Here is a 26,238-nt window from a genome sequence, read left to right on the forward strand (position 1 = left end):
GGCTTAATTTTTTTGGAGAGCGATTATGAAAATATATACCAAGGGGTAAAAATGTCCATAAAATGGGCCCTAAAACTACCACCTGATCATTCCACATCTAGAAATTTATTAGACATATATGAAATAATTCAACACAGAATTATTTTTAAAAAGTTAAACTGACCATCCAAATTCCCAACAAAAGAGTAATGCTTAAAATACCTACTTCTCTAATGAGAAATCTTCAAAGAATATTTAATAACCTTAAATCTCACGCAAAAAAACCAAGCAGACAAAAAGGAAACACAGACATTTCTGGTATAAGGCCAAATTCGGAAAAGTACGTGTGTGGATAGGCCCATATTAAAAATAGGGGTAAAAAAAAAAAACCTCGAAGGGAAAAATTAATGACGTTAACATTGATGATCTCCAGATGAGACCTAGCATTACTTTTATTTCCAATAATTTTCTATAGTTTACAAATTTTCTGTAATTTCCTTAGGAGGAAAACACGTTATATTGGAGTGATTAAACGATCGATTGAGTGACTGGTTAATGGACAGTGTTCGAAGTCTCAGCCACTCCCCGCATTCAAGTCCCCTCTCAGCCGCAGACGTGTCGGGCCTTCCCAGGTCTTTGAGCCAGGCACCCGTAAAATGAGAGGAATATACGAGATTACCTGGGGTCTTCTTCCTGTAAAAATACCCACGTCTTAAGGTTTCTCGATGGCATTGGGAGGGCATGTTGCTTTGGGACCCCCAGCTCTCAATGGACCAGGCTGTAGGCTCCCGCCACTGCTGAGCCGCTCAGACGCGCGCAGCCGCACTGCGGCGGTTCCTTCTCCAATGCGGTTAGATCTGGAGCCCACCCCATCTCGGTAAACTGGCCCTGAGCCGCTCTGCGCATCACCAATGGGTCTTCTCATCCACAGGGAAAAGGCCAGAACCGCTGCCTTCCCTGCGCCTCTGTGTCTTCCGGTAGCTAACCTCCGGCCACAGTACGCGCCCCCTCCCCATCCGCACTCCAAAACTGCTGCCGTTCCAGGTGTGTTTTCCCAAATGTACCCACTTTACAGAGACTCCTCAAGTGGTTCATTAATACGGCGCTTCGCAATGTGCAAACGACCTCGCACAACTCCGGGTTGCAAATATAGCTTAAAGGATGACATTTTGGGCAAAGAAGCGTTAAAATTCAAGATATTTAATCTTCACACTTTCGTTATAATCCTTCCCAAGAAAGCCGTGGAACATCTACCTCAGATGGGACAAAAAGTGTACGTTACGAGCCAGCCAGGAGTCGAACCTAGAATCTTCTGATCCGTAGTCAGACGCGTTATCCATTGCGCCACTGGCCCCGTACTACCAAAATGCTCGTTGCAACGTAGATCACCCCTTACACAGTTTCAAGAGGCTCCCCATCACAGCCACTGCATTTCTGCCGCGGCGCCCGCCTACGGCTCCTCCGGCTCCTCCTTTCCCCTGTAGATGCCCTCCGCCAATCCTAAGCGGCGACGTCACTGCACTCCCACCCACTACGTCTGACAGTCTGTCTGGCGTACGCACTAAGTTTGTCCACGGCCGCCTCCCGTTCGCTGTCCGGCCTGGAGGGGCGTGGAGAGGGGTGGGGCCAGGCTGGGTGCTGCGGCCGCCGTGCCAGGGTGACCGGTGGCGCCGTAGCCGAGGTGGCGGCTCGGGGCGGGGCAGGCGGAAAGAGGAGGAAGGAGGTGGTGGTGCAGGATGGCGACGACGTGCAGGATGGCGGCGACAGCTTACGAGCGGCTGAATCTGTGAGTCCCGCGGGCGGGAGGCCGTGGACCGAAACGGGCGGCGGGCACGGCGGCAGGTGCGGGCCGATGGCCCCGGGGAAGGTTCTTGAGTCCCTGGGCGGCGGGCCGCTGTGGGAGCCTTTCGTTCCCTTCGCCCTCCTCGCCCGGCGCGGCCGCCCCAAGGCCCCGCCCGAGTCTCTCCAGGCCGGGGAGCGACAGTCTCGCCAGCCTTCCTACGTCCCGCTCGGCCACGGCGTCCCTGGCGAGAGCGAAGCTGCAGGCCGGCTGCTGGCAAACCGAGGTCGGCGGTTGGATGCAGCCCTTCACGTCCCCCCCACTTTTTTTTTTTTTGAGAGGTGGCAGCCAAACGCTCTGCCCGGAAAGTTTCTTATTTAACGGACCCGTAGCGCCACGTTGGAGACCACACACAAATCGACAAACCTTTGGGCATCGAAGCCTGCCTGACGTGTCTTTAGGAGGCAGAAAAATTTGTTTAAAGTAGGGAAAAAAAAAAAGTAAACTATACTCAATACTCTGAAGGTCCCGAAAGGTGTACTCGGCTTTGGGTATTACAGAGCTCAAGCGTTAAAGCAGGTTCTTAAGTCCAGGTTGATAGCCAGAGGCTGGTCTCGAGAACGTGGGCACTGCCGACGGACTCTTCGGCGAGGCCGGGTTCTGGAGGCTTTGAGAAACAGGCTCTGGGTGATAGAGTTGTCAGTTAGGTATTTGTAAGGTTTTTGGCTTGTCCTGGATAAATGAAAACACGTATTTCCGGTAGCATTGCCATCTGACCCCTACACTTTTCATCGGAATAGCTTTGTTTTACTCACGGTGTTTAATGCCTTAGCTTTAGACTGAGCATCCAGTGGCTGTAGTCTGAGAATGCCGTTGGCAGCAGGAGCAGATGTCACCTTTGGGGAGTTTCTCTCTCCCGACCGAAGTTGAAATACCTCCGTACTTGGACACAGGTGTCGTATTTCCATTGCAGGGCTATGAGGACATCAGACTGTGGTTTGGGCACTTCCTGTGCTCCCCAGAACCTCAAGCCCGCTGCACTTTCTCAAGGGTTCAAGTTAAAATTTGGCGTGCAGAATTGGGAGTGAGGTCGTCTTGACACCAGATATTTTGCGGAGAAGATAAACATTACCTTCCCCTGAGCCCACTCCTTTCGCAGCTCCTGTTCACTGGAATTCCCTTCGAAAACCCCAGCTGCACACTTCCCTGCAGATTTTCCTGGCCAAGTTTCCGTGTTCTCCCCCAGTTCCCCTTCTCAGGGTGATCGCTCACCTTGGTGAACGATTCCATCAGTGTCTTTGACCAGGGTACTGGCGGGGCCTCTGTCACCTGTGCTCTGCTGGCTAATTAGGTTATTGCTGTCTATCTGATAGTTACTAAAGGGTTTAATACGATCCTCCTCCAGGTCTCAAATGTGTTTAAGCAATACTGAGCGTTGGCCTGATGCGGCTCAGGGTTAGGTTACGGGAATGCAATTGAATTTTCTTGCGGTAAAGATCGAATGGGAGGAGAGCTTGAGCAGCCAAAGAAGCACTAAATCCATCAGTCCAGACCAAAAAAACAAAAACACTAAAACCTCTGCATCCATAAGAGAAAGGAACTTGGGCCCTTAAGTGATGAGGCTGATGCTTTTGTATTGAATTTTGTGAGAAGTGGAAACTTGTGTGAATTTGAGAGAAAAGTGAAAGTCATTCTCATGGGTCTGTCCTTAACTTTTTTCCTTGACAAAAAGTTTTGAGTGCTTGTGGAAATGCAAAGATACCACCTTTTTTTTTTGCAACTTTGTTTTTCTTGACCTAGGAGTTTGTGAGTTGCAGTCTCCCTTCTTACTCCTGTGTGGCCCTTCCTGCTAGGAGGCTGGTGCCCCAGGTTTTTAAGTGTGGCCTGATCTAAGGAGCGTGCTTTTTTAGATGCCTTTGGAGGTGGAAGGAGTTTCCAACCCATATTAGAATTAGGAGGACACAACAGCTGTTTTTAAAAAAGAGTCTCAAGATGTGTTTTAAGGAAGGTCCATACAAGAGATAGTTTGATGATATTTCATTACAAAAGTATTGCTGCTAGGTTTGTTTAAATATTGGAGTGCTTTGGTTTTAAGTAATTTGTTCTCCTTCATACCATTTTCTCCAGTCCATCTCTGACCTGCTATGAAGTTTAGCTTCCTAATGCTCTGGTTTCATCCCCTACTCTACTCCTCAGTCTCCAGTTCCACTTTATAAATCTGTAGGATTAAGTCCCCTTTTCTTAGCCATCTCTACATTCAGTCTTTTCACAATCTCTGCCTTAACCTTATTTCCCCAAACTGCCTGATGCTCCCTGGCCCCGCCCCGCCCTAGACTTGGCGGATTTTCTTTTAGCTTCAGGCTTGGGCTTGTTTTCAGTGCTGCCTCCTCTCTCCCCTCTTTCCCTGCTGGTCGTACCCGTGATAGAGCTGAGCGGCATCAGGTGTTTTTAGTCAGAACAGACTGATTCAGATCCCGACCTGGTTTCTTGCTTTGTGTCCTGGATGTGTTGCTTATCTCTCTGAAACGGTTTTTCATCCATAAAATGAGAACATTACTGTTTCACAGGATTATTACGAGGATTGAAAGAAAGCATATCTGACATAACCAGCGTCCTTAACAGACACTTTCTGTTGAGCCTTTTCCCTCATCTTTACCTTCCCTGAGCTGCCAGACCAGTCTGCAGTCACTGGGATGAGATGCTAAACATCTGTGTGGTTTGCACGTTCAGCCTCGTAGAATGGACAACAGCGTGTTTGCTGCGTGGTGGCCAGGAGGACTGAGAGGCACAGCGATCAGTCCGCAGCACTGTTGATGAAGTCATTATGTACTTTGTTTCTCCAGCTGTGTTGCACACATGTGGAACATACTAGGAACACCTTAACCTTCATTTTTTCTCTACTCCTCCCCAGTACCAAGTATAAAACCTTGTGCAGAGCAGATCCTCAGTGAATCACCTGAGTGAATGAAAGGAACTTTCCAGTGTAGAACACCTGCCAGCACTTCAGAAATTGAACAGCCTGGAGTCATTTGGAATGTGGTTTTTCAAACAGCAGCAACTTAAGCCATTTCATGTACCTGTGTTGCTATATCTCCAATGGCTCTGTGAGGTCAGCGGTTGATAGATATCCTCCATCGTAGCCGGAGACAGGGAAATAATTGCCCTCGGCCCCACAGCCAGGTCAGCCCGCCCAGCCGTGGCAGAACTGGCCCTGGAACACGGGAGGCCCCGTCCAGTGATCTTTCCATTGCACTGCCTGATTCAAATTACCTTTTGTCTTTTATCAGATTGCTTTTACCTTAGTCCTCAGACATGTCTGGTATAGAAATGAGTCACTTATAATTGGAAATAGTGGACATGTTCATATGGAATTTTAATATAGAAGGAGTTTTGATTTGTTTAGAATTTAAAATTCATACTTTAAACATCCAGGCAGTTCTAAATAGCCTATTTTGCGACTCCTTTTTTCCTTATAAGTCATTTGTGTATAGATGGGTAATATCAGACAATGATAAATTTGAAATTACAAAATAATGGCAACAAATCCATTATTGGAAACATTCAAAACATTTTTAAAAAAAATATTTGTTTATTTTTAGAGAAAGGAGAAAGAGAAGGTGGGACATGAATGTGTGGGAGGAACACGGATTGGTTCCCTCTCACATCTCCAATCTGGGACCTCGCCTGCAACCCAGGCTGCAACCCTGCCCGGGAATCGAACTGGCGACTTTTGGTCTGCAGGACAGTGTCCAGTCCACTGAGCCACACCAGTCGGGACTCAAGTATTTTAAAAAAAAAAAAAAAATCTCTTCAAAGGTCAACTGAAATAGGTGTAATCCTTTAGAAAGTAGATCAGTCAGGCTGCAGTTTACCTCTGAAGAAACATTGTTTCCTCCCATGGGAAGTTGCCTTTCTTCTTAAAAAAGTCAGAGCTGTGATGTGGTGGAAGCCCAAGAACAGAGGTAAACTAAGCTACACTGTGACGCAGACACCTGTGGTCTGTCTAGTACAGTGAACATTCAGATTACTCACAAATCTCTCTGCAAGGAAGGATGAAGGGAAGCCACGGTTACCTTCCTAAGCTTAGGCACGGATGATAGGACGTTTGTATCTAAGACATTGCTTGGGAGGGGGTTCAGACTAGACAGCCTAGGCTGGTGCTGGGTGGCATAGGTCACTTTCTGTGCTTGTTTTAATGCCTGTTCCGGAGCCCCTTGGTAGGCCTCCTGAGGCTTGGCAGCCTGCACGTTCAGCCAGCTGTGCTGCTGCCTTTCTTTTGCACTCCAGCAGGTGTCTGAGGGCAGGGCTGGCTGAGTGAGGAGCGGAGCGTGCTGGTAGAGGGCATTGTTTGGAGTGCCTGGGGCTCCGGAAGGCGTTTTGCTGTGGGTTGCAGCTTCCTGCGAGGGGGCATTTAGATCTGGTCTTGTGAAGAAGACTGGTTTTTGGAGGGAATGGGTTTTAGGATGGACAGAGCATAGGAAGTAGACGGGACCTCCGGGAGTTGAGGAAGAAGATGGAATTCAAATGAATTGGCTTTCTAGAAATACCAGCCTGGGTTCTGGGATCGGGTTGGGCTCCTGGTTGTCTGGAGTGAACGTGGGTGCTAGGAGAGGTGCCCAAGGAGTCGCCACTCAACGAGGGAGACACTGCTGGGACCCAAAGGGAGGAAGGATTGGGGTTGCTGGGCGCACCTTCTGGGTATGGGTGTGGTGGGCTCACAGGACCCTTCTTCGCTGTCTGAGCTCTTACTTTTTGCTTAGCCAATAAAATGTCGTGCCTGCATGGTTCCAACCAGCGAGATGGTGAATTCCATCAAGACTTTGGTTTCATTCTTTATGGAAGGTTTTTGAGGAAGTATGTTCTTGCTGCAGTTCTGTGACAGGACAGTCACCGTGCTCCTATGCAAATTGTAATTTTGTTGTTATTTTAAATCGTGGTAAAATATACAAAGCATGAAGGCATTTTTAAGTGTACACTTCAGTGGCATTAAGCACATTCACATGATCAGCCGTTACCACCATCCATCCCCGGAACGCTCTTCACCTTGCCAAACCAGAACTCTGCACCCGCTCAGCACCCCCATCCTCTCCCCCGAGCCCCCGGCAACCGCCACTCTACTTTCTGTCTCTGAATTTGACTGAGTATCTTATATAAGTGGCATCGCGCAGCATTTGTCCTTGTGGCTGGTTTATTTCACCTGGCATAATGAACTCATCAAGTTCATCCAGGTTATACATGTGTCAAAATTTCCTTTTTAAGACTGAGTAATATTTTATGCATATACTACATTTTGTTCATTCATCTGTCAATGAATACTTAGATTACTTCTGTCTTTTTGGCTATTGTGAGTAATACTGCTATGAACGTGGGCGTATAAATATCTATTTGAGGCCTTGCTTTCAATTTTGAGTATATACTCAGAAGTAGAATTGCTAGATCATATGGTAGTTCTGTTTGTAATTATTTGAGGAACCACCATACTGTTTTCCTAGGACATCTGCATCATTTTATATTCCCACCAACAGGGCACAGGTTTCTCATTTCTCCACATCCTCATCACCATTCGTTATTCTGTTTTGTTTTTCTTTTTAATAATAGCCATGCTAATGAGTGTGAGGCCAGCAAATAGTCATGTTTTTTGAAGTAGGTTACTTTTATGCATTATGTTGTGACAGGATTTTGAAGAGGTCAGTTGTTTCCTGAAATATATAAATGTTACGTGGGAGAAAAAGTATGTTTTCAGACACTGGAAAATCGTATCGCCAACAGTAGGAAAAAATAAAAATGACAGCTGATGTTGATATTATAATTATATTGCCTTTTTAAAAATTTAACAAGGGTAATTTTTTAAAAGCACTCTTAAAAGCTATTGAGTATCAGGTGGCTGTAAGATTAAATGCATTTATGTAAAATATAATAGTAAGAATTGCCTTTGTTGAATTTAATTTTTAGTTCCCTGTAATTTTCTTTTTTGTCCCCATACTTGGGCAGTAATTCATAAAAGGAAAATAGTCAACCAAATGAAAGTTGTCAGTAGGAAGTAATTGTTATTTCAGTATTATGTTATTTTTATCTGTCTCCCAAAATATGTATCATCCTAACAGAAACCAGAACTCTGTTGATACTGAATCCCCTGACTTGAAAGAAAGAAGGTGATATTCTTGTGCAGTAGGGGTCATGGTAGATACCCCTTGGATTCTCGTAGCCTTAGCAGACAGCTTTTATATAGGGCCAGCGCTCTTTTCAATATACAGTATTACGTTGAACTTTAGAGATTGGTTATCAACAGTACATTAATGAGCAGAGCATGTTCTTGAAGGTGTTCTCCTTGTCTTCTAAACTCTATTTCATAATATCAGTAATGTGAGAGAGCTGTATGGAAATGAGGGACGCCGCAGCAGTTGCAGTAGGGAGAGGATTTTCTCCTAGGTTCTTGGTTATCACTGAGTCTTCCCTCTTGGTTTCCATGCAGTTATTACATTGAGGGCTCTGTATGGCCTGTTGGCTGGTTCATTTTGAAAAACTGGCAAACTTGGCTTCCCTGACACATTGTAGACTTTCTCATCAGAGAAAACTGCTCCCTTCTTCTACTCTTACTAGTTACATTGTGACATCAAATCCAGTTAAAATTTGACCTGTCAAGATCTTTCCTTAACTAGGAGAAAGGAAAACAGTTTTTAAAATTCTGTTTAATCTGTCACTGAGCCAAAGAAAATATTAGTTAAAGGCGATAGGTAAAAACCTATGTAGGTCTTAATGTAGGTCTTTGTTACGGTCTCTAAGAAAATTGATTGGAGCTTTTCCTACCTTCTTGTGTGAAAAACTGAGTCCTTGTCTACAGACTTAGTAGCCCATTGGTGAAGATTAAAGATAAAAATAGTAAAACCATGCACACCGGCAAACGTCAAACCACTGTCCGTTTACGGCCGTGTTTCCGACAGTAAATGCTGGAGTTAAAGCTAGTTTCACTAGCTTTTGAAATGAAACCTGGGAAGCATAAAACTTACAGAATAAAATCTGTTACATAAAACAGATACACTTCAGGTCCCTGTTAAGGCCGGTTAAAGAGGAGGGGGAAATGGAAGGGGAGAGGAGGAAGACAGCAAAGGGGTGTGCAGGGGACTCTGGGTCGGGACGGCCCCCGCCATTACGACTAGTGCGATCCCGAGTCATTACCTATCGTGACTCCTCTTAGAAATGTCGATTAGCTGGCAGTCACTGTTCTGTGATCACCGCTCCAGTTCTTAAGCCATTTTCAATAACATTATCAGAGTAGCCTGGCGGCAGCACCGGCCCCTGAGATCCAGCAGCGTCTCCCTGGGAGGTAATACCCAGCAGAGGTCCCGGAGCCCTGGGCCGAGGGCTCTCTGCCTTGATCCACGATGACACTTTTTTCTTTTTCTTACTTTAGCACATTTTAAAACTTGATGTTTACCTTAATTTCATACGTGTGTCTGGTTTAACAGTAAACAATACACCAAGCTTGTAAGAAAAGCACCGTGCACCCCCTGCAGGCCCAGGCGCCACTGCCCAGAGACGTCCGCTTTCAGCTGCCCAGGCGATCTCTTCACGTGTTTGGCTCCACGTGTCCACACAACGTGCTTACGCTACTGTCCCTGATTTTTTCAGTTTCAGTCTTCTGATGGCTCTGACTTCAGAAGGTGGGAACTCCGCTTTTGTACCACACTCTTTTCCTCTCCTCAAGGTAGTTACAGTGAGATTGGTTATGGTCAGTAGCTAGGATTTAAATGAAGTCGATAGGGGATTTTAATTACATTACCTTATAAAAATGTTCCCCACACCCCCGGAGTTAAAAGGGGTTGTTTCTTTATATTTACTTGGCTTTTTCAGTGTCTCTGTCAGTAATTAGTCTTCAGTTTCAGCCATGGAACCCCTTTCAGACATGTGGGGACCGGGCAGCTCACGTTCGGCCCTGGGGCTTCCCCGGGGAGCCCGTGCGGCGTGGGGCCGGGCTGCCCCTCGGCCTCTCTCCTGCCTTCCCGCCTCTCCCGCGCAGGATTCCAAGTCTAACTCGCCCTTTACTCCATTTTTGCGGAACAAACTTTTCCTTCTGTCTAAGAGTGAAGGCTGTATCTTTGGAGATACGGCACACCTGCAACTGTTTTCGTTCTGTCCCCGCACTTGTGTGCGAGTGTGGCTGTGTGCAGGATTCTGAATTAGAAATTGTTATCCTCCAGATATTGACTAGGCCGATAGTGTGACTGTTGAATATTTCAGTGCTTCTTACTGTTGTTGTTTTTTCCTTCTCTTTGATTACAGTTGTGCCAGAAGCTTTTATTATTGTTTCATTTAGTCCTCAAGATTGAGCACCATGCCCACCCCCAGAATTTCCTATGTGCCTTCATTTTCTTTATAGCGTTTCCCACCTGCTGAAATCACTGAGCTACTTCCTAGCATGTTGCTTGTCTTTCCTATTAGAATATAAGCTTTGTGATCCAGGGACTTTGTACCACTAGTACCTAGAACAAGGCCTGCCATGGGGTTGACCCTTGTAACTTGGCCAGCATTACGTAGCCAGCAATAGCAAAGTCAGGATTAGAACCTCTGTATTTTTTACCGCAAGTCTTGAAGCCTTTTCATTGTATTGAGTTGGCCAAAAAATTTGTTTGGTATTTTCTGTAAGATGGCTATAGTAGCGCTTAGCTGTCATTAACCTCATGTGAAACAGTTTTGTTAGATTGTATTGTGACAGCTGTCATATCCCTGTACATTTTTTAAAAAACTTAACCAAATTGGTCAATTTTTGTGTAGTCATTTTAATATCGAAGATGGAAGAAAATACACATTTTTGGCATATTATGCTTTATTATTTCAAGAAAGTCAAAAATGCAACTGAAGTGCATAAAAAGATTTGTGAGGTGTGCGGAGAAGGCGTGGGACTAAGCGGACGTGACAGACGTGGTTTGTGAAGTTCCGAGCTGGAGATTGCTCGCTGGACCAGTCAAATCAAGACAGTAATTGAGAGCAGTGTTCTCCCACACAGGAGACAGCCAACATACTCAGAATATCCAAATCAGTTAAGTTACTGGTGAAAATGAAAATGTGCCTTTTATTTTAGTGAGAAAACTAAATGAACTTTTTGGCCAACCCAATAACTACTACTGATGCAGTGCTGTTATAATTTGGCAGTCTTTGGTTCAAACTAAATATAATAGTTCAAATATAATGATCATCTCATATAAACAAGGGTTATGTGTGTGTTGATGGCGATCAAGGATGGTTGCTCGGGCTTACTGGGACTAGAACCAGTCGGTGGTAGTTGACTGAATGCTAAAGCAGCATTGGTAATGGACTGATCCTTCTCAGTGTTACAGTCATTTTAAAAACAAGGTAGCAGAGGAGAGATTGTTTGTTATTCATTTGAACTTTATGAAAAGTACTCACAGAGTTTCCTGGCGTGTGAGAGGAGGAACAGAATGCTCCGCAGTAGCAACCACCGTTGCCTGAAACCTTTCCACGTGCCGAAGCTCTCTCGCTAGGTGGGACGCGTCCCGCCCCCGGGCACTTTCCGGCACAGGCAGGACTAGGGGTGTGGCGGGGACCTGGAAGAGTGAGGCTTAGCAAAATGCTGTCTGATTTAGAGACAGCAGTTTTTTCAAAAGCTATTATAAAGAAGCCTTGTTTTCAGGTCTGCTTTTTAATATTTTTTTTCCTATTTTGTATTTGTTTTTTATTTATTACATACCTCCTAGGCCCCAGTGCCTGGGTAATTACTTGGCACATGGTAGCTTTTCAGTCACTTCATTGACTTGCTCTTAGAATGCAACTTATACTTGCATAAAACATTCTGCAGATATGGACTGATGTGTTGGATTTTTTAAAAACCAATTTCATACTAGAAGTAAGTACCCTCTATGAGTAGATTGAAGTTTATTATATTATTTTTGTTTCAAGAACTTCTCACTTTGTTATCTTTTTATAGCTTTATTGAGGTACAGTTAATATACAATAAACTGCACGTATTTAAAGCGTACGGTTTGATACATTTTGACCTAGTTTTACACCCATGAAACCATCGCCAGTATCAAAATAATGAACACATCCATCACCGGAAAAGTCTCCTTGTCCCTATCCCCCGCCCCGCACCCCTTTTTCCTCTCTGCACAAGTTAAACAACTGCAATGCCATCCAACCAACCATCCTCCTCCTAGGTAGTTGCCCGAGAGAAATGAACGCCCATGCCTGCCTTTACACCTCTGCAGGAAGGGCCATAAAACCTTTACTGGTAACATCCAAACTGGAAGCGGCCCACCGTCCATCCACCAGTGAACGGATACACAAAGTGTGATGTACCCATACAGTAGAATACTATTCTGCAACGAAAAGGAGTGAGCTGTTACATTTAGTTTGAACTGTGAGATTTGTTGTCTTTGATTTGTATCTAAATGGATATTCATTCCCTTAGCACATCCCCCCAAGTGGAAGAAACTAGCTTAATATTAAGACGTTAGTTAGTTATAGATGAACCATAGAAGGATGTAAATCGTATTTGGGTAATTAAGGATTGATCCTTCTTCTGAGAACTTAGAAATGGTCGGTACAGTTTGTGCTGCTACAGGACTTGATTCTGTGGCATCAAGTGGCTTCTACGACGCGTGAACGAGCAGCGATGTCAGTTGTGGCTGTGTGGGTTTGTGTAAGATGCAGCGGGCAAGGGGTGTGGAATCGAGGGCGTAGAATTAAAAAGAACAAGAAAAACCAAACCCCTCAGGCCGGCTGGGGCACAGACAGGTTTTTTTCAAGTGGGGTGTAAGAACAGTAAAGATTAGCTCCTGGGGCGGGAGGGGGACTAGTGCCCACCCTGCAGCCTGAGGTAGCAGCTTCTGAGGGGCTGTACTTCCTCTTGTGCCCTCCTAACAGCAGCCTCAGCTGCGCTGTTTTAGCACCTGCACATCTACGTTTCACTTTATTGTTTCTGTTCATTGTTGATGTGACCTGAGGCAGTCCCTAATGATGCTGCCTGAGTTGTTCAGGTTACCTCCTTAGGAACCACTAGTTATTTCTGTTGGACTCTAGTTACAAAGTTGCGTATGTTTTGAGTAATCTGTCCCAACCCTAATTTTACCCCCTTGATTTTATTTTTTATTTTGCAGAATGAGATTTTATTTTTTTAATTCTCATTTTTTTTTAATGTGGCTTCCTAACCGAAAAAAAAACAAACAAAAAACACCCAAATGTTAAAGTAGTTTATTAAATGATTTCCTGGAAATACTATATTAAAAATGTGTTTCTTAGTATTTTTACCTAATATTTAGATCTTGTTTACAATGTGTCAGATACTGTTCTAAATGCTTATCAAAGATTAGCTCATTCTGTCCTCACAACAGAACTACGCGATGAGTCTGGTATCATCCTTCTTGTATGGATAACGGAACAGAACAGACAGGATGAGTAACTCGCTCAGGATCACAGCACAGTTAGTCTGGTTCTGTGGATTGTGTTGCCAACTATTGTGTTACTTGCCTTCTGCGCCATGTTGAATATAGTAAATTAGAATTTGTTATGATTTTCCTGTGTAAGTCCCATCGGTGGTTTTGCAGCAAAGTAGCATTTAGTCAGCACTGAATGTACAAGTGGAAAGAGCGGGACCGCACACGGAGGGCTGGGGAGCGGTGGCCGGTCGCAGCCCGGCTGCCATTGTCTCAGCAGTTTTTCAGAAGTCGGTGTTTCATTCGGTTTATTTATTTGGGGTTTTACATTTTTCTTAGGCATATCACACCGGAGAAATTTTACGTGGAAGCTTGTGATGACGGAGCAGATGACGTGCTTATCATCGACCGTGTGTCCACGGAGGTCACCCTCTCAGGTATTTTATAGGCAGGTTCAGGAGTGTCTGAGAAAGACTGTATACCTGTGTTGCAGTAATTGAATTAATCAGGTATGTCAGTTGTGCCCCTCTCAGTGTCTTACAGAATTTCAATTCTTTTTGCCTCATTTGGTTTTTATGCTTTCTCCTTTTTATGAAAAGGAAAAATGATCTTGAAAATTTCACTTTCTGTAAGGACTTAGAACCAATTATGTCTTATTTGTTAGCATTAGGTGTATGTGATTTTAACAGCTTCTGTTGTTTTTTTAAATATTCATGACCATGAGGGTAATTTAATGAATAAAAAATAATCTAAACATCATTGACTAAAATTCTTTTAGGCAAATGATGTTTCTAAGCTTTTTATCTGTCTGTCTTATCCATCTATCCAGTTATATTTTGTTTTTGTTTCTCTGGAGTTTAAGAAACAAATTCTTTTTCAATTGTGTAGAACACGGATTTCTGACTAGAGTAATGTGAAATGATTTTGGTGACTAATTAATGTACCATGTGATATCATGTTTAGAATTTCATATTGTAGTTATTTAAAAATTCACCTCTGGACAGAATTCTTTCTTTTTTTTTTTTTAAGATTTTATTTATTTACTTTTAGAGAGAGGGGAAGGGAAGGAGAGAAATGTTGATGTGCAGGAGATACATCGATCGGTTGCCTCATGCACGCCCCCAGCTGGGGACCGGTCCTGCAGCCCAGGCCTGCGCCCTGCCTGGGAATGGAGCTGGCGACCTTTTGGTGCTCAGGCTGGCGCTCCATCCACTGAGCCACCCCAGCCAGAGCTGTTTTTCCCTTCAGTACAGTATTTGAGTAACCATATAGTAGGCATTCAGTAAACAATGAATATCCTTTGTATGAAGTGAAATATGAAAATATTTTGCATCAAATAATAAAGTATAAGAAAGATACGACCACATTTCAGTTTCCTTGGTTATGTGGCTATTCTGGTACGGACTATATATATATAATTTTCATTTGACCAAATGGAATCAGAGCTCTGCTTTACTTTGATAATTTGACATTTACTTGGTGGCTGCTCTCTTAAGGTAGATAATTGGTTTTAACCAATGGCAGTGCCCTTCTCATAAAGTAGTTACATTACTTTTTTGTAAATATTGATACAACCTAGTGTCTTACTAAAGCTATTTAGTATGGATGTATTTTCAATTATTTCTGACTTTGCAGCGACACCTAATTAGTGAGTAGAGGTTGCAGGCCCATTTGAGGGGACAGAGCTAAAGGCCGGGAATGGCGTGGACACGCGCCAGCGGGCATGTCGGAGCCGCTCTGACCCGCAGCCGCGGCGGCGGGTGGCTTGTGGCTCGCTCGCAGCTTCTCCGCCGGCTGGAAGCGCGAACCCTCATGAGAGAGAGATTTTTTTCCTTCCATGAAAAACTAACCTGTTTTCTTAGAAATTACCGTTGTTTTATTGCTATTCTTCCCCAGTTAATGTAATTTACAGCTCTATCTGTTTAAGCCCATCAGATGGTCTCTGTAGACTCAAGATTTTCTTTCAGCTCTTTGTCTCACTGGTATTACCATTTTTCATGTTAGTTAGTTGTGGCCTAGTGTTGCTAAGTAAATTGAATTACTGAGTGAAACAGAAGTGAATTTGAGACTTACTCAGAATTACTTCCTTCAGGATACTAGGGCTGCCATTAAGAAAAAGAGCTTGGGTTACAGCAGTGTTTCAAAATGGATTCCAAGGTGATGAATCTGATGTGACTGAAAGAAAAAGTGCGCAGCCACCTACGTTTGGGACACATGACTAACCAGCCAGGCAGCTGGGCCTCGGAGGTTTCGTCTGCTGTGCGTTCCGGCTCCTCTTGGGGGAGGGCACAGCAGCGGCGCGGGCGGAACGAACGAAGCTTTTTTGACGGGACATTGTTCCCTGTACTGGGGTTCTACAAAATACGTTTGGTGAAACACGTTGGGCAAAAGTTAAACAATTAGGAGATGAACCCTATAATCTAAGATTAATAGATTACTGGTAATTTATTAATAAGAGCATTACTGGTAAAGGCACAGCTCGAGACGGTGCCTCCCTGCATGCCTCCATAAATTACTGTTGGACACGTGGAGGAGGCTTCTCCTTCCTCTGTCTCCCTCGGACCTTCACCTGCACCTCCCACATTCTTAGGCATGGAGAGCCACGTCCTGTTTACGTTCTGTTGGTTGTGTGTTGAAATTAGAATCATGTCCCAACCCTTCTTCCATTTACCTTCTTTTTCATTTTAGTATTTATGTATGTATTTTTTGTTTTTGTTTTTTCATTTACTTCCTAATTTTCTTAAAGCAATAAAGACTGACTTTGTGGCAAGAGGTTGAATAAATTTAGTTGAAAATTGACAACTAGAAATAATCCACAATTTACTTGATAAGAATGCTGAAGAATGTTGCTTTTGACACCATAATCTGGACAGGCAGAGACCTTTATATACAACAGGGACATCTGTATTTTAAATTCTGCCAAAATCGTTTTCTGAGAACAAATCATGCATGTTAATTTAGTTGAACTATTGAAATCATACTGAATTTCCCCATCTGTCGGTGACTGTGTTCTTGATTTTTTTTTTTTTTTTTCTTTTAAAGTCAAGAAAGATATTCCTCCTTCAGCTGTCACGAGACCAATATTTGGTATACTGGGCACAATCCACCTGGTGGCAGGTAAGGAACAAGTACGCTCCGGTGGGCAAAGAACGTCATTAAATTGACACAATTAGTATATAAGATGAAAGCATACTTTTCATCTCATGTTTTGTGCAATAATCTGTAGATTAGGTATTTGTCATTAATTTCTAAAAGTAATATACACCAAATGGTTAAATTTATCAACCTGAGATTCCATTAAAAAAGAAGCTTGTTTTTGGTTTTACTTCAGCTAGAGTTGAAATCCCTAGTCAACTAAACATTTTTCATAAATTCTGAGTATTTAAGTAAAAATTTTCACATATTAATGGACCAGATTATTCTACCTTTAGTTCCATTCTGAGTTGAGTAAGACATAGTATGTGTTAGAGAGCATTATGTGGTTCTGAGTTAGTAGGAAAGTGATTTTGTTACTAGGAAAGAAATGTATCTAAATTTCATTTCATTGAACTTTAAAAAAATTCCTGTTGTATCAGGTCCTGTGCTAGATGCTAAGTTATAAAAGATGCAAGTCCCATTTGTCCTCACTTTACAGCCAGGGAGAGGCATTTAAGTAATCAATTACTGCAGTACAGTGTGACAAGTTCTAGGAGAGAAATGTACGTAGGAAAACGTCCAGGGGTGGCACGTATGGTAGAGCCTGGAACAACAGAGCTTAGGAATTAATTAGTGGGAAAGGCTTACCTTGTTTTCTTTGTCGGGGAGGAGGCGGCCAGGGTCAGGGTTGGTGTTGCGCACAGCGCTCTCGGCTCCTCCCTGCCTGACTGTGCATCTTCGTACAGATGCTCCAGACTTAGGATGGGGTTACAGCCCAGTAATCCCATCATAAGATGAAAGTGTCGTAAGTCGAAAATACATTTAATACACCCAACCTACAGAACCTCATAGCTTAGCCTGGCCCACCTTAAACATGCTCGGAGCACCCATGTTAGCCTACAGCTGGGCGGGATCTCTGACCCACAAACGTGCCGTAGACTCTCGGTGGTTGGCCCTCCTGACCGCGTGCCTGACTGGGAGCTGCGGCCCGCGGCTGCTGCCCACAGCACGGGAGGGGATCCTGCTGCCTATGATTGACCCGGAAAAGATCCAAATGCAAAATTCAAAGGATGGCTGCTAGTGAACGTACGCTACTTTGGCGCCATCGTGAAGTAGAAAAATCCTAGGTCAAACCATCGTAAGTTGAGGACCCTCTGTAATGCTGCATTGACCAGTTAGATATAGTGCTGCCCCAGCACATTTGTCTACCATTATGTTGATAGAAAGACATGAAGGACGTAAGAATGGTGTAGACAGGACATTGTCCTGCAGTGGTCAGATCTCATGCCCTGTGGCGCTTGGAGCTATACGCTGGGAAATGTATTAGAAGCCTGTCTGCCTTGGGGATGATGGCGGGGAGAGACGAGTGTCTCTGTCCCTGCTTTTGGTCTGCCAAGGTCACCGCTTCAGGTATCAAAGCCTTGGCTTTTGTCTTTGTGAGAAAAATATGTAAACTTTCAGTAGGAATTTCTGTAAATAATATGCTGGTCTTTCTATTCATAAATTATAAGATTGCTTTTTAAAACTGCTGGCCATTTATCTGGATAGCACAGCACGGTCTTACTTGCTGGCCTTTGGAGTTTGCACGACAAAGACGCTTCTTTTGGCGTTAGAGTTGCCTTATTTATATTTATCTGAGTTTGGCTTTGCTCTTTTGCAGGAAATTATCTAATTGTCATTACCAAAAAGATAAAAATAGGTGAATTTTTCAATCATGTAATCTGGAAAGCAACAGATTTTGATATTCTTTCTTATAAGAAGACAATGTTGCACTTGACTGATATTCAGGTAAGAAATGGAAGCACTAGTTGCAAAACCCAAAGTAGTGCCTTGGGGGTGGAGAGAGGGGGGTAGAATACAAGGAACATTTGATGGATTTTTAAACCTAACTATTTAAGCAACCATAGAGCAAGGTCACTTTACACACCTTTATACCTAGGCATAAAATGTATTTAAAAAATTCTTCATATATTTTATTTCTCTTGGTTTGGGGTGTTTTTTTTTTAAAAAAATAACTGGCTCTGTTCTTAAATTATGAAATTCCACATGGAGAGGAAACAACAAACAGAAAATGCATATGTTCTCAATGCCCAGATTTAACTTCATATGCTTTTTGTAAAGAAATAAAACATTAAATACCTTTGAAGTCCCACTCATTCCATTTCTTTCTTTCTTTCTTTTTTTTTTTAGGTTTTATTTATTTATTTTTAGGCTGAGGGAAGGGAAGGCAAAAGAGAGGGAGAGGAACATCAGTGTGGCAGAGAGACCTCAATGGGCTGCATCTCACATGTCCCCTCTTGGGGCCCTGGGCTGCAACCCAGGTGTGTGCCCTGACTGGGAATTGAACCAGTGACCTTTTGGTGCACAGGCTGGCACTCAGTCCACTGAGCCACACCAGTCAGGGCCACTCATCCTATTTCATTCCCTTTTTCCCCAAAGGAAAAAAGTTTTCTTCACTTTTCCCACGTGTGGCGGCCGTGAGTGTGCATATGTGTGCGCAGACAGTGCTCCTGTTGCGTGCGCAGGCTTCGGTTAGCGTGGTTTAGTTAACGCAGTCCCCGACAACATGGTTTATAGTTCGGTCATGCTGGTATATTAACTAAAGATTGTCCCACCAAAGATGAAAGTGCGAACAAACAAAAGCAACAGCTCTGGAAGTGACATTCAGACTGACCACGAGTGAGGCGTAGAAGAAATTGCTGACTGTGGGGACACTGGTACTGTCACTGTTCACGAGACTCGGGAGACTCAGCCAGAGGTTTTAGTGAAGTGGCTATGTTTCCTAGTGACCCAACACCAACGGTTATGTTTTAAAACAAAGATAAAAACAAATGTCCGTCTTGGTATTCACTGGGAAAGCCAGCTAAAATGATGATCAGAAAATAAAGTATATATTACTTTTATAGGACTTTTTAATTTTTTTAAAAAAGAATTCTGTTTTACTTACCATCCTCTCCAACCAGTTAAGTTAGTTTGTTTGTTTCTTTTTAAATTTTACTTACTGATTTTAGAGAGGGAAAGGGAGAGAGAAACATTGCCTTGTTGTTCCACCCACCCATGCATTCATTGGTTGTTTCTTGTATGAGCCCTAACTGAGGATCGAACCCGCAACCTGGGCATATCAGGGTGACACTCCAACCAACCGAGCTAGCTGGCCAGGCCTAGTAAAGTTTCTTAAGAACATGGATGGTAATATTCTCTCGTTACTCACTGTTTGTGTTACTGAGCCCTCGTGATTTTGTTTTTCATTTATCAAATGAGGATACTTACTCACCTAGCAGGTTTGTTTCTGAAGGTGAAAGAAGATCTATGTAAAGTGTCTCGCACACAGTAGGTCATCACTTAAGTTGGTGATATTTCAGTAAAATAACTCTTCCCATTAAAGTAAAAACTGAATGATACCGAAGGGAAGGAGCTCTGCCTAATCAATTAATATAATCATACCTTTCACTATTGAGCATTGTCCTTCTGCCAGTGATATTTAATAGGGCCAGACTTACAGGTTTTTATTTTCCTTATTTTTTCATGCCTACAGATTCCTTTTCAGGTATGAAGTAAGCTGATTTTTTTAATTTTTTTTTTTTTTACAGTTACAAGATAATAAAACCTTCCTAGCAATGATAAACCATGTCTTGAATGTGGATGGGTTTTACTTTTCAACCACATATGATTTGACCCATACTTTGCAGCGGCTGTCAAACACTAGTCCAGAATTTCAAGAAATGAGTCTCTTGGAAAGGGTAAGCTAAATTGTCAGCTATTTTTATTCCTATGGGTTTTTTTAAGAGGCATATCCCTGTTTCATCCATTAAAATATGTATTGCTTGTTCTCAATCCTGGCTGGATGTATATTTTCAAATATACATCAGTCCCACATTCTGGGTCCCAATCTGTATATGCTACGCAGACAGGATTGAGAATTATGATGTAGGTGGTCAGAAATCTGGTCTTATCGCACATGTTGGTGATTTCCTAGCTCTAGGTGTTTTATAGTCTAACAGGTATTAGCATTAGTGATGTAATTATGCTTATAAAATTAATGTATTTCTGCAGTGGTGTCATTTACAGTTTTTGCAGCTAGAAAAGTACAACTTACTGACTTAAGAGTTTGAAAAATACCCTTTCGTTTAAGGTGGGGTTTTTGGTTGTTACTTTTCTTTTTAAAGATGAGTATCTTTAAAACTGGGCCTCAAATGATCTCAACTTAAAATTTTTCCTGTTCAGGAATCTAGGTGATTGCTGCCGTGATTTTTTTATTAACCTTAGATGTGTTACATCTAAGGGCAGACAGACTTTCAAAGGTTGCTATCAGTTACGTATTAGATTGGAGTATATGAAATGGGCGGTAATTAATGAGTTTTGACCAATAAAAATGATAATTTCAAATAGTTCAACCTAAATCAAAGTTTTAGTTGATTGGCTTTATTAAGAATCCAGACTCTGGTAAAATTTATGTAGGCTTAGCTGTAAATTCAGAGACAACCTTAGCAGTCAAGAAATTGGGCTTTTACCTAAAGACTCTTGATTTTGAAAGCAGTGGCTGCATTGTCCGTTTGTCTGTCAGATGTCTCTCAGATGCCTGCTCCGTACCAGGCACTGTTTTAGCCACTAGGGACACAGAATGAAATGACTTGGCCCCAGCCCGGGGGGCCTGCCGTCTGCTGGGGAGGCGGAAGCCTAGGCAGTCACACGACAAGGGACACTTGCTGTCACGGAGCTCTGTACCCTAGTGTCGTGGGACCCTGCAGGGAGGCGGGTCTCACTCAGTCTCCGGCAGTCGGGGGCGACATTACCGAGATCACTTTCGAGCTGAGATTTCATGGTGAATAGGCCTTAGTGGTCAGGTGACAATGGAAGAGGGCGGGTTTCCAGGCGGAGATGGTGACAATATTGGGCTAAACTGAGAAAGAAGCCATTATATCTGTGGGGATGGGAAAAGAAGTTTTTGTTAGCGAATCCGAAGAGTCAGTTAAAGTTAAGATAGGGAACTGTAAAAGTGATAAATACACCACATGGGCCTTAAATGTTTTCACTTAAATTTTTGCATTGACCGGTCAGTTTCTTGATGTCAGACCATAGGCTTTTCTTTGTTTTTGGTTCCTTGATTCTTAATTGTCTTTGCAGCTTGAGTCTATTGGAAGGTTTTGACACAGCAGTGTGTTTGCAGAATCTGTAGATTTTTACTGTTTCTCTCATCTTCTGCAGTTGCCACTCCCACCTCTAATTCAACAGCAGCTTTGTTTTAGCGAATTACCTTTTATCAAGTTAAATTCCAACTCATTTTGCTTTATACTTTAAGTCACATTTCATCGATTTATAAAATACTTAGTTAAACTGTGTAATGACGAGTAACTAGTACAGCTGGCACGGGAACACGCGCTTGAATCTCGGGGAGCGGGCCATCCGCCTGGTGTGGCGGCGGGCAAGCGCGCTCCCTGCGGTTTCAGATGGCGGGGGGCGGCGGGGGGGCTGCCAGATGGGCGTGTTTTGTGAAGAGAATGGAGAGAAATGGTTAGTCTGCGGAGTTGTTGAGGGAGCTTCTGTGTTTATAGTTTGAAAGTCAGAATGGCCAGAGATGAGATCAGAGAGCTAATAAGTAGGGGCTGCCGGAGCCCGCGACCGCTTAGGCCGTGCAAGCGAGCGTTGGTTCTTGAGACGCGGGGAGCCAGCGGAGCGTCCCGCAGCCGGGAGGCCTGTCGCGCTGGGCAACCCGGCCGGCAGCCGGCGGGGGCCCGCGGTGAGGCTGGAGCCAGGTGCTGGCAGGGGTGCGGGGAGCAGGCCTGTGGAGAAGAGGGTGGGTTGGAAGAGTTGGGACTTGCCGGTTGACTGAACGCAGGAGAAAGACAGACCCTGAGGGGACTCCCGGGGTTCTGGGCCGCAGCCGCCCGGTGTGGAGGCGGAGCGAGAGGAAAACCCGGCCGGCGGAGCGGGGCGCTGATTGGAGGGGAAGAGGAGTCCTGTTTGGAGCTCGTCAGAGAGGCCTGTTTCTCGCCGCAAGGTGGAAACATCATAGTTTTCTTTCTGTAGAGACTCACCTTAGCAGGAGATATTTTTTAATTTTAAAACTTCTCTCTCAGGCAGATCAGCGGTTTGTATGGAATTGTCATCTTCTGAGAGAACTCTCCGCGCAGCCAGAGGTAACGTACACTAAACAGAACCTGCTTATTTGTGACAGCCCAAGTTTTAATTGCGCGTTATAGAAGGGCTGCCTGATCCCCAGGGATTTGGGTGATGCTCGTTTAACTCCGCTGACGACCTACAAACTTTGGTCAGGTCTGCGCTCTCGCATCACTCTGGGCTGAGGACGAATAGCTGTTCGGCCCTGGGCTCCTAGGGAAGCCTCCAGTAAAGAAAAAATACTGAAGTAAAAACACGCTTTCGATAAGTGAGAGAGCTAGATTGGGCCTTGGTGGATGAGTAAGGGAGAAACCAGGGGCCGAGCTAAGTCCCCAGGCGAGGGGAGAGTTCTGCATCTGCCCCTCTGGGGCCGGGACCCCCTTCAGTAGCCCAGGAGTCACACACAGGTGTCGCCCGCCCCTGTCCCCGGTCTCTACAAGTGAGGCACAAGCAGGCGGCGCAGCCAGGAAGCATACTACGCCGGATCTGGGCGCCTGGATTTTACCTGCTGGCTTTCCGTCTTACCATTTGCTTTGCCTGTGTTTTACAAAAGTAGTTGGAGCTGCGAGCAGGTAGCATGGGCCCGGCCTTGCCCCAGAGGAGCGGGCGTTGGAGGCCCAGGTGAGCGCTCTGCAGCCGCGGCCGGTCTCCGCGGTGTCCCAGGGCCTGCGACTGTCCCGCCCGGCGCTTACAGCTCGTCCTCGATGTTTCCATTGGGACGACGATGTTAACTAGAGAAGTTTCTTTAAAATTAAGAGTTACCCATAAGCTTACTACCTTGTTATATTTGTATATCACCTCCTTATGTGTAAATATGCTTTATAGAGGGCTTTTTGTTTACTTTAAAAGTATATTTATTCCTAAATGTAATGTGTATCTTCATTTCAGGTCCACCGGTTTGCTCTCCCAGTAGTACATGGCTGTATCCTTACATAACGCTACTCTTTAGTTTTCTAGTGGTCTTTATTTGAATATTATTTATAAGGCAGATTCAGAGATAATCTCAAATATTGCATGAGGCAAATATTGTAGAATTAGTAGAAATTGCTTTTGATAACAAAATCAAGCCCATTAACATAAAATCCTAGAATACTGATTGTAAATAACTTTTTTTTTTTTTTTTTTAAGAATGCCCTCTTTAGACTGAATTACTCTCTCTCTTCAGGAATTCTGGGGCTGATGGTTTCAAAAAAAGGAATAGGGATACTGTGTTTTGCCTTACTAGACTTTGCATCAATAAACAAGAGTAGTTTGAACCTTGCTATTGAAAACTGTAGAAATCTCAAAAGTCTCAAGTACTAGGGTGATCTGCAACTTGGAGAGAATTAATTACAAATTATATTTGTCATTTGAAATAGCCACAGGAAAGTAAACGTAGATAATGCTTGGGGAGTGGGGAAATCAGAACGAATACAAAATAAGTAATGATTATCTAGTTGGAAGTTTACTTTAAAAGCTTGTCTTTGTCATAGGCATCACAATAAAAACGGGAGGCAGAGAGAGGCGGCCGGGGAAGGAGCGGCGCTGGCCCTGGGGCGGCTGGTGCCTGCAGTAGCCAAGGGGCCGCCCCGCTCCCCGCTCCCCGCACCCCACCAGGCTCCTTACCACAGCAGCCTCTGATTCGTTTGTGTGTTATGATTTCCTTAAAGTATTTTGCTTGCTATATGTAAAGAAAGGCAGAGAAGTAGCGGAGAGAACATTCTCCACAGTCATGGGGGAATAATAGAAAACCTCAGATTAAAATCTCTTATTTATTCTGGGTTTGTTTGTTTGTTTGTTTGTTTTCTCTCTGGAGCTTTCCAGGTTCCGCTGAGGGTGCAGTGAGAACAGGTGTAATTAGGCAGTGCTTTAAGGGCTTTGGACTGATTGTGGTGGTTTTCCACCAAATGAGATTGTGAACGGACATAAAACTGTCAAGTGAGATTTACAGGACACTTTCTAGGCATTTTTAGAATAGTTGATCCATTTGGCTTCATCTGAAACTTTAAATTAGTTTTTGTTTAATGTAGTTTCTTGATTAGAGGTAGAGTCACATGTTTTGAATAAACACAGAAAGGTCAGCAAGAACAAGGCCCCAAGGCAGGCGCGAGCCTGGGGCCCAGGGAGCCTGGAGCCCAGGGAGCAGCCAGGGCGAAGCTGCGAGGGAGGCGCGGGAGGCAGACGGCTGGGCCCAGGCTCTGCAGAGCCCGAAGGGCTGCATCTGTCGGCAGCTGGGATGGGAAGCTGTTGGGATCTAAGGGGAGGGCCGGCAGGAGAAGGCGAGATCACGGTGTGACAGTGACGTTAGAGAAGAGGCCGAAGGGAGCCAGGGTGGACACAGCGCAGTGAGGAGGTGGTGGAAGTAATGCAGGCAAGGGCGGCGTTGCCTGGATGGTGGGGTGACGGCGGCGAAAGACGGGCAGGTTCTAGGGGCGGTTTGCAGGCAGAGCTGACGGGACTTCCTGGCAAGTTGTACGGGGGGCAGGGGGCATGAAAGGGAGAGGTTTACTTCGGATCTAAACTTTTGACCAGGGTGTGTGGAAGGAAGCCATCTGCTGAGGTGGGGAAGAGCCTAGAGGTGGGAGGGGGGCTGAAGAGAGTTCATACGAGGCTGGAGATTTCAGTAGGTATCCAAGTAGATTTAGATTCATACTAACCTCCTCCTTCATACCTCCTGTACAATTTGTCAGAATTGTTCACTCTGGAAATAGTACATGTGATTTCTCTATATGTTACATTTTTCTTAATGTGGCCAAGTTATTACTATGCACTCGTGTTCTATTAACGGCAAACACTTTGACTGGATTCTCATCTCGAGGAGGAGCTGCTTCAGAGCTGGCGTGCGCTACTACGTCAGAGGTGGGCTTGCTTCCGTCAGCACGGTTCAGTCCTGGGTTATGCCGAGCTCTAATTAACATTTCGTTTTACAGTGACATGGCTGTGACCTCTTGTATTTTATTTGTTTGCATAACCATTTGATAGCTCAGTAAATATTTACCCCCTGCTTCGCTGTAACGGTCAGGTAGGCCTGCTGCGCCCTGCTCCGGCGCGGGAGGTACGCCGCAGCTTCTTCCTGCTGCATTTGGGTCAGGAAGTTACTTGGTTCATCTCCCTTATTATGGGCAGTAGAGCAGAGGAGGAAAGACATTCAGCGAGTGAGCTGGCCAAGATCGCAGAACCAGGGTTAGCATTGGCAGCTCCCTGTAACTAGAATTTCTTGGGTGGAGATATATTTTTTTTTTATCCTCACCCGAGGATATATTTATTGACTGTAGAGAGAGAGGAAGGGAGAGAGACAGAGACATCACTGAGAGAAGTATCAATTGGTTACCTCTGTATACACCCTGACCAGAGATTGAACCTGCAACCTAGGTATGTGCCCTGACCGGGGATTGAACTCGCAACCTTTCGGTGTATAGGCTGACGCTCTAACCAACTGAGCCACCCAGCCAGGGCTGGAGACATAATTTTTAATTAAATTTTTTGAATAGGTAATACATTCATATAGTTCAGCTATCAAAAAGTATAAAAAGAAATGCAATGAGAAATATTTCTTATTCTGACGCCATCTGCTGTATCTTACCCCCACCAGCTAATCAGTGGTTAGTTTCTGTTTATCCTTCCAGATAATTTTATACTGTTGCAGGTATGTTCTCCTCCTCCTCCTCCTCTTGTGGACAGTGGTTGTGTACTGTGCGCAGTTCTTGCACCTTGTTGTCTTTTTTTTTAACTTAATATATTGAGAAAAGCTTTTCGTGGAGGCCTTTCTCTTTCTCTCTTCCCCCATCTCCATCTCACTTTTAAAAATAACTGCATATCATTCCATAATGGAAATGTGGGACTTGTGGAAAGAACCAA

General features: G+C 44.2%; 1 protein-coding gene and 1 non-coding gene across 2 annotated transcripts in view; one reads left to right on the forward strand and one right to left on the reverse strand.

Annotated features, from left to right (window-relative positions):
* Nucleotides 1-1,260: 1,260 nt before the first annotated feature.
* TRNAR-ACG (transfer RNA arginine (anticodon ACG)) lies at nt 1,261-1,333 on the reverse strand. Its single transcript has one exon. It is a non-coding gene; the product is annotated as a tRNA-Arg (tRNA).
* Nucleotides 1,334-1,625: 292 nt separating this feature from the next.
* Nucleotides 1,626-26,238, forward strand: part of SACM1L (SAC1 like phosphatidylinositide phosphatase) — a 41,266-nt gene continuing 16,653 nt past the window's right edge. Inside the window, 8 exon segments of the mRNA XM_054594776.1 lie at nt 1,626-1,765; nt 13,489-13,586; nt 16,192-16,266; nt 17,945-18,072; nt 19,875-20,024; nt 22,362-22,421; nt 23,290-23,323; nt 25,138-25,239. Coding sequence (XP_054450751.1) covers nt 1,716-1,765; nt 13,489-13,586; nt 16,192-16,266; nt 17,945-18,072; nt 19,875-20,024; nt 22,362-22,421; nt 23,290-23,323; nt 25,138-25,239 — 697 coding nt within the window. The 5' untranslated portion in view covers nt 1,626-1,715.

Source organism: Pteronotus mesoamericanus, unplaced genomic scaffold (assembly GCF_021234165.1).
Source record: "Pteronotus mesoamericanus isolate MK-2021 breed Mesoamerican mustached bat unplaced genomic scaffold, CSHL_Meso_final scaffold_533, whole genome shotgun sequence".
Taxonomy (NCBI): Eukaryota; Metazoa; Chordata; class Mammalia; order Chiroptera; family Mormoopidae; genus Pteronotus; species Pteronotus mesoamericanus.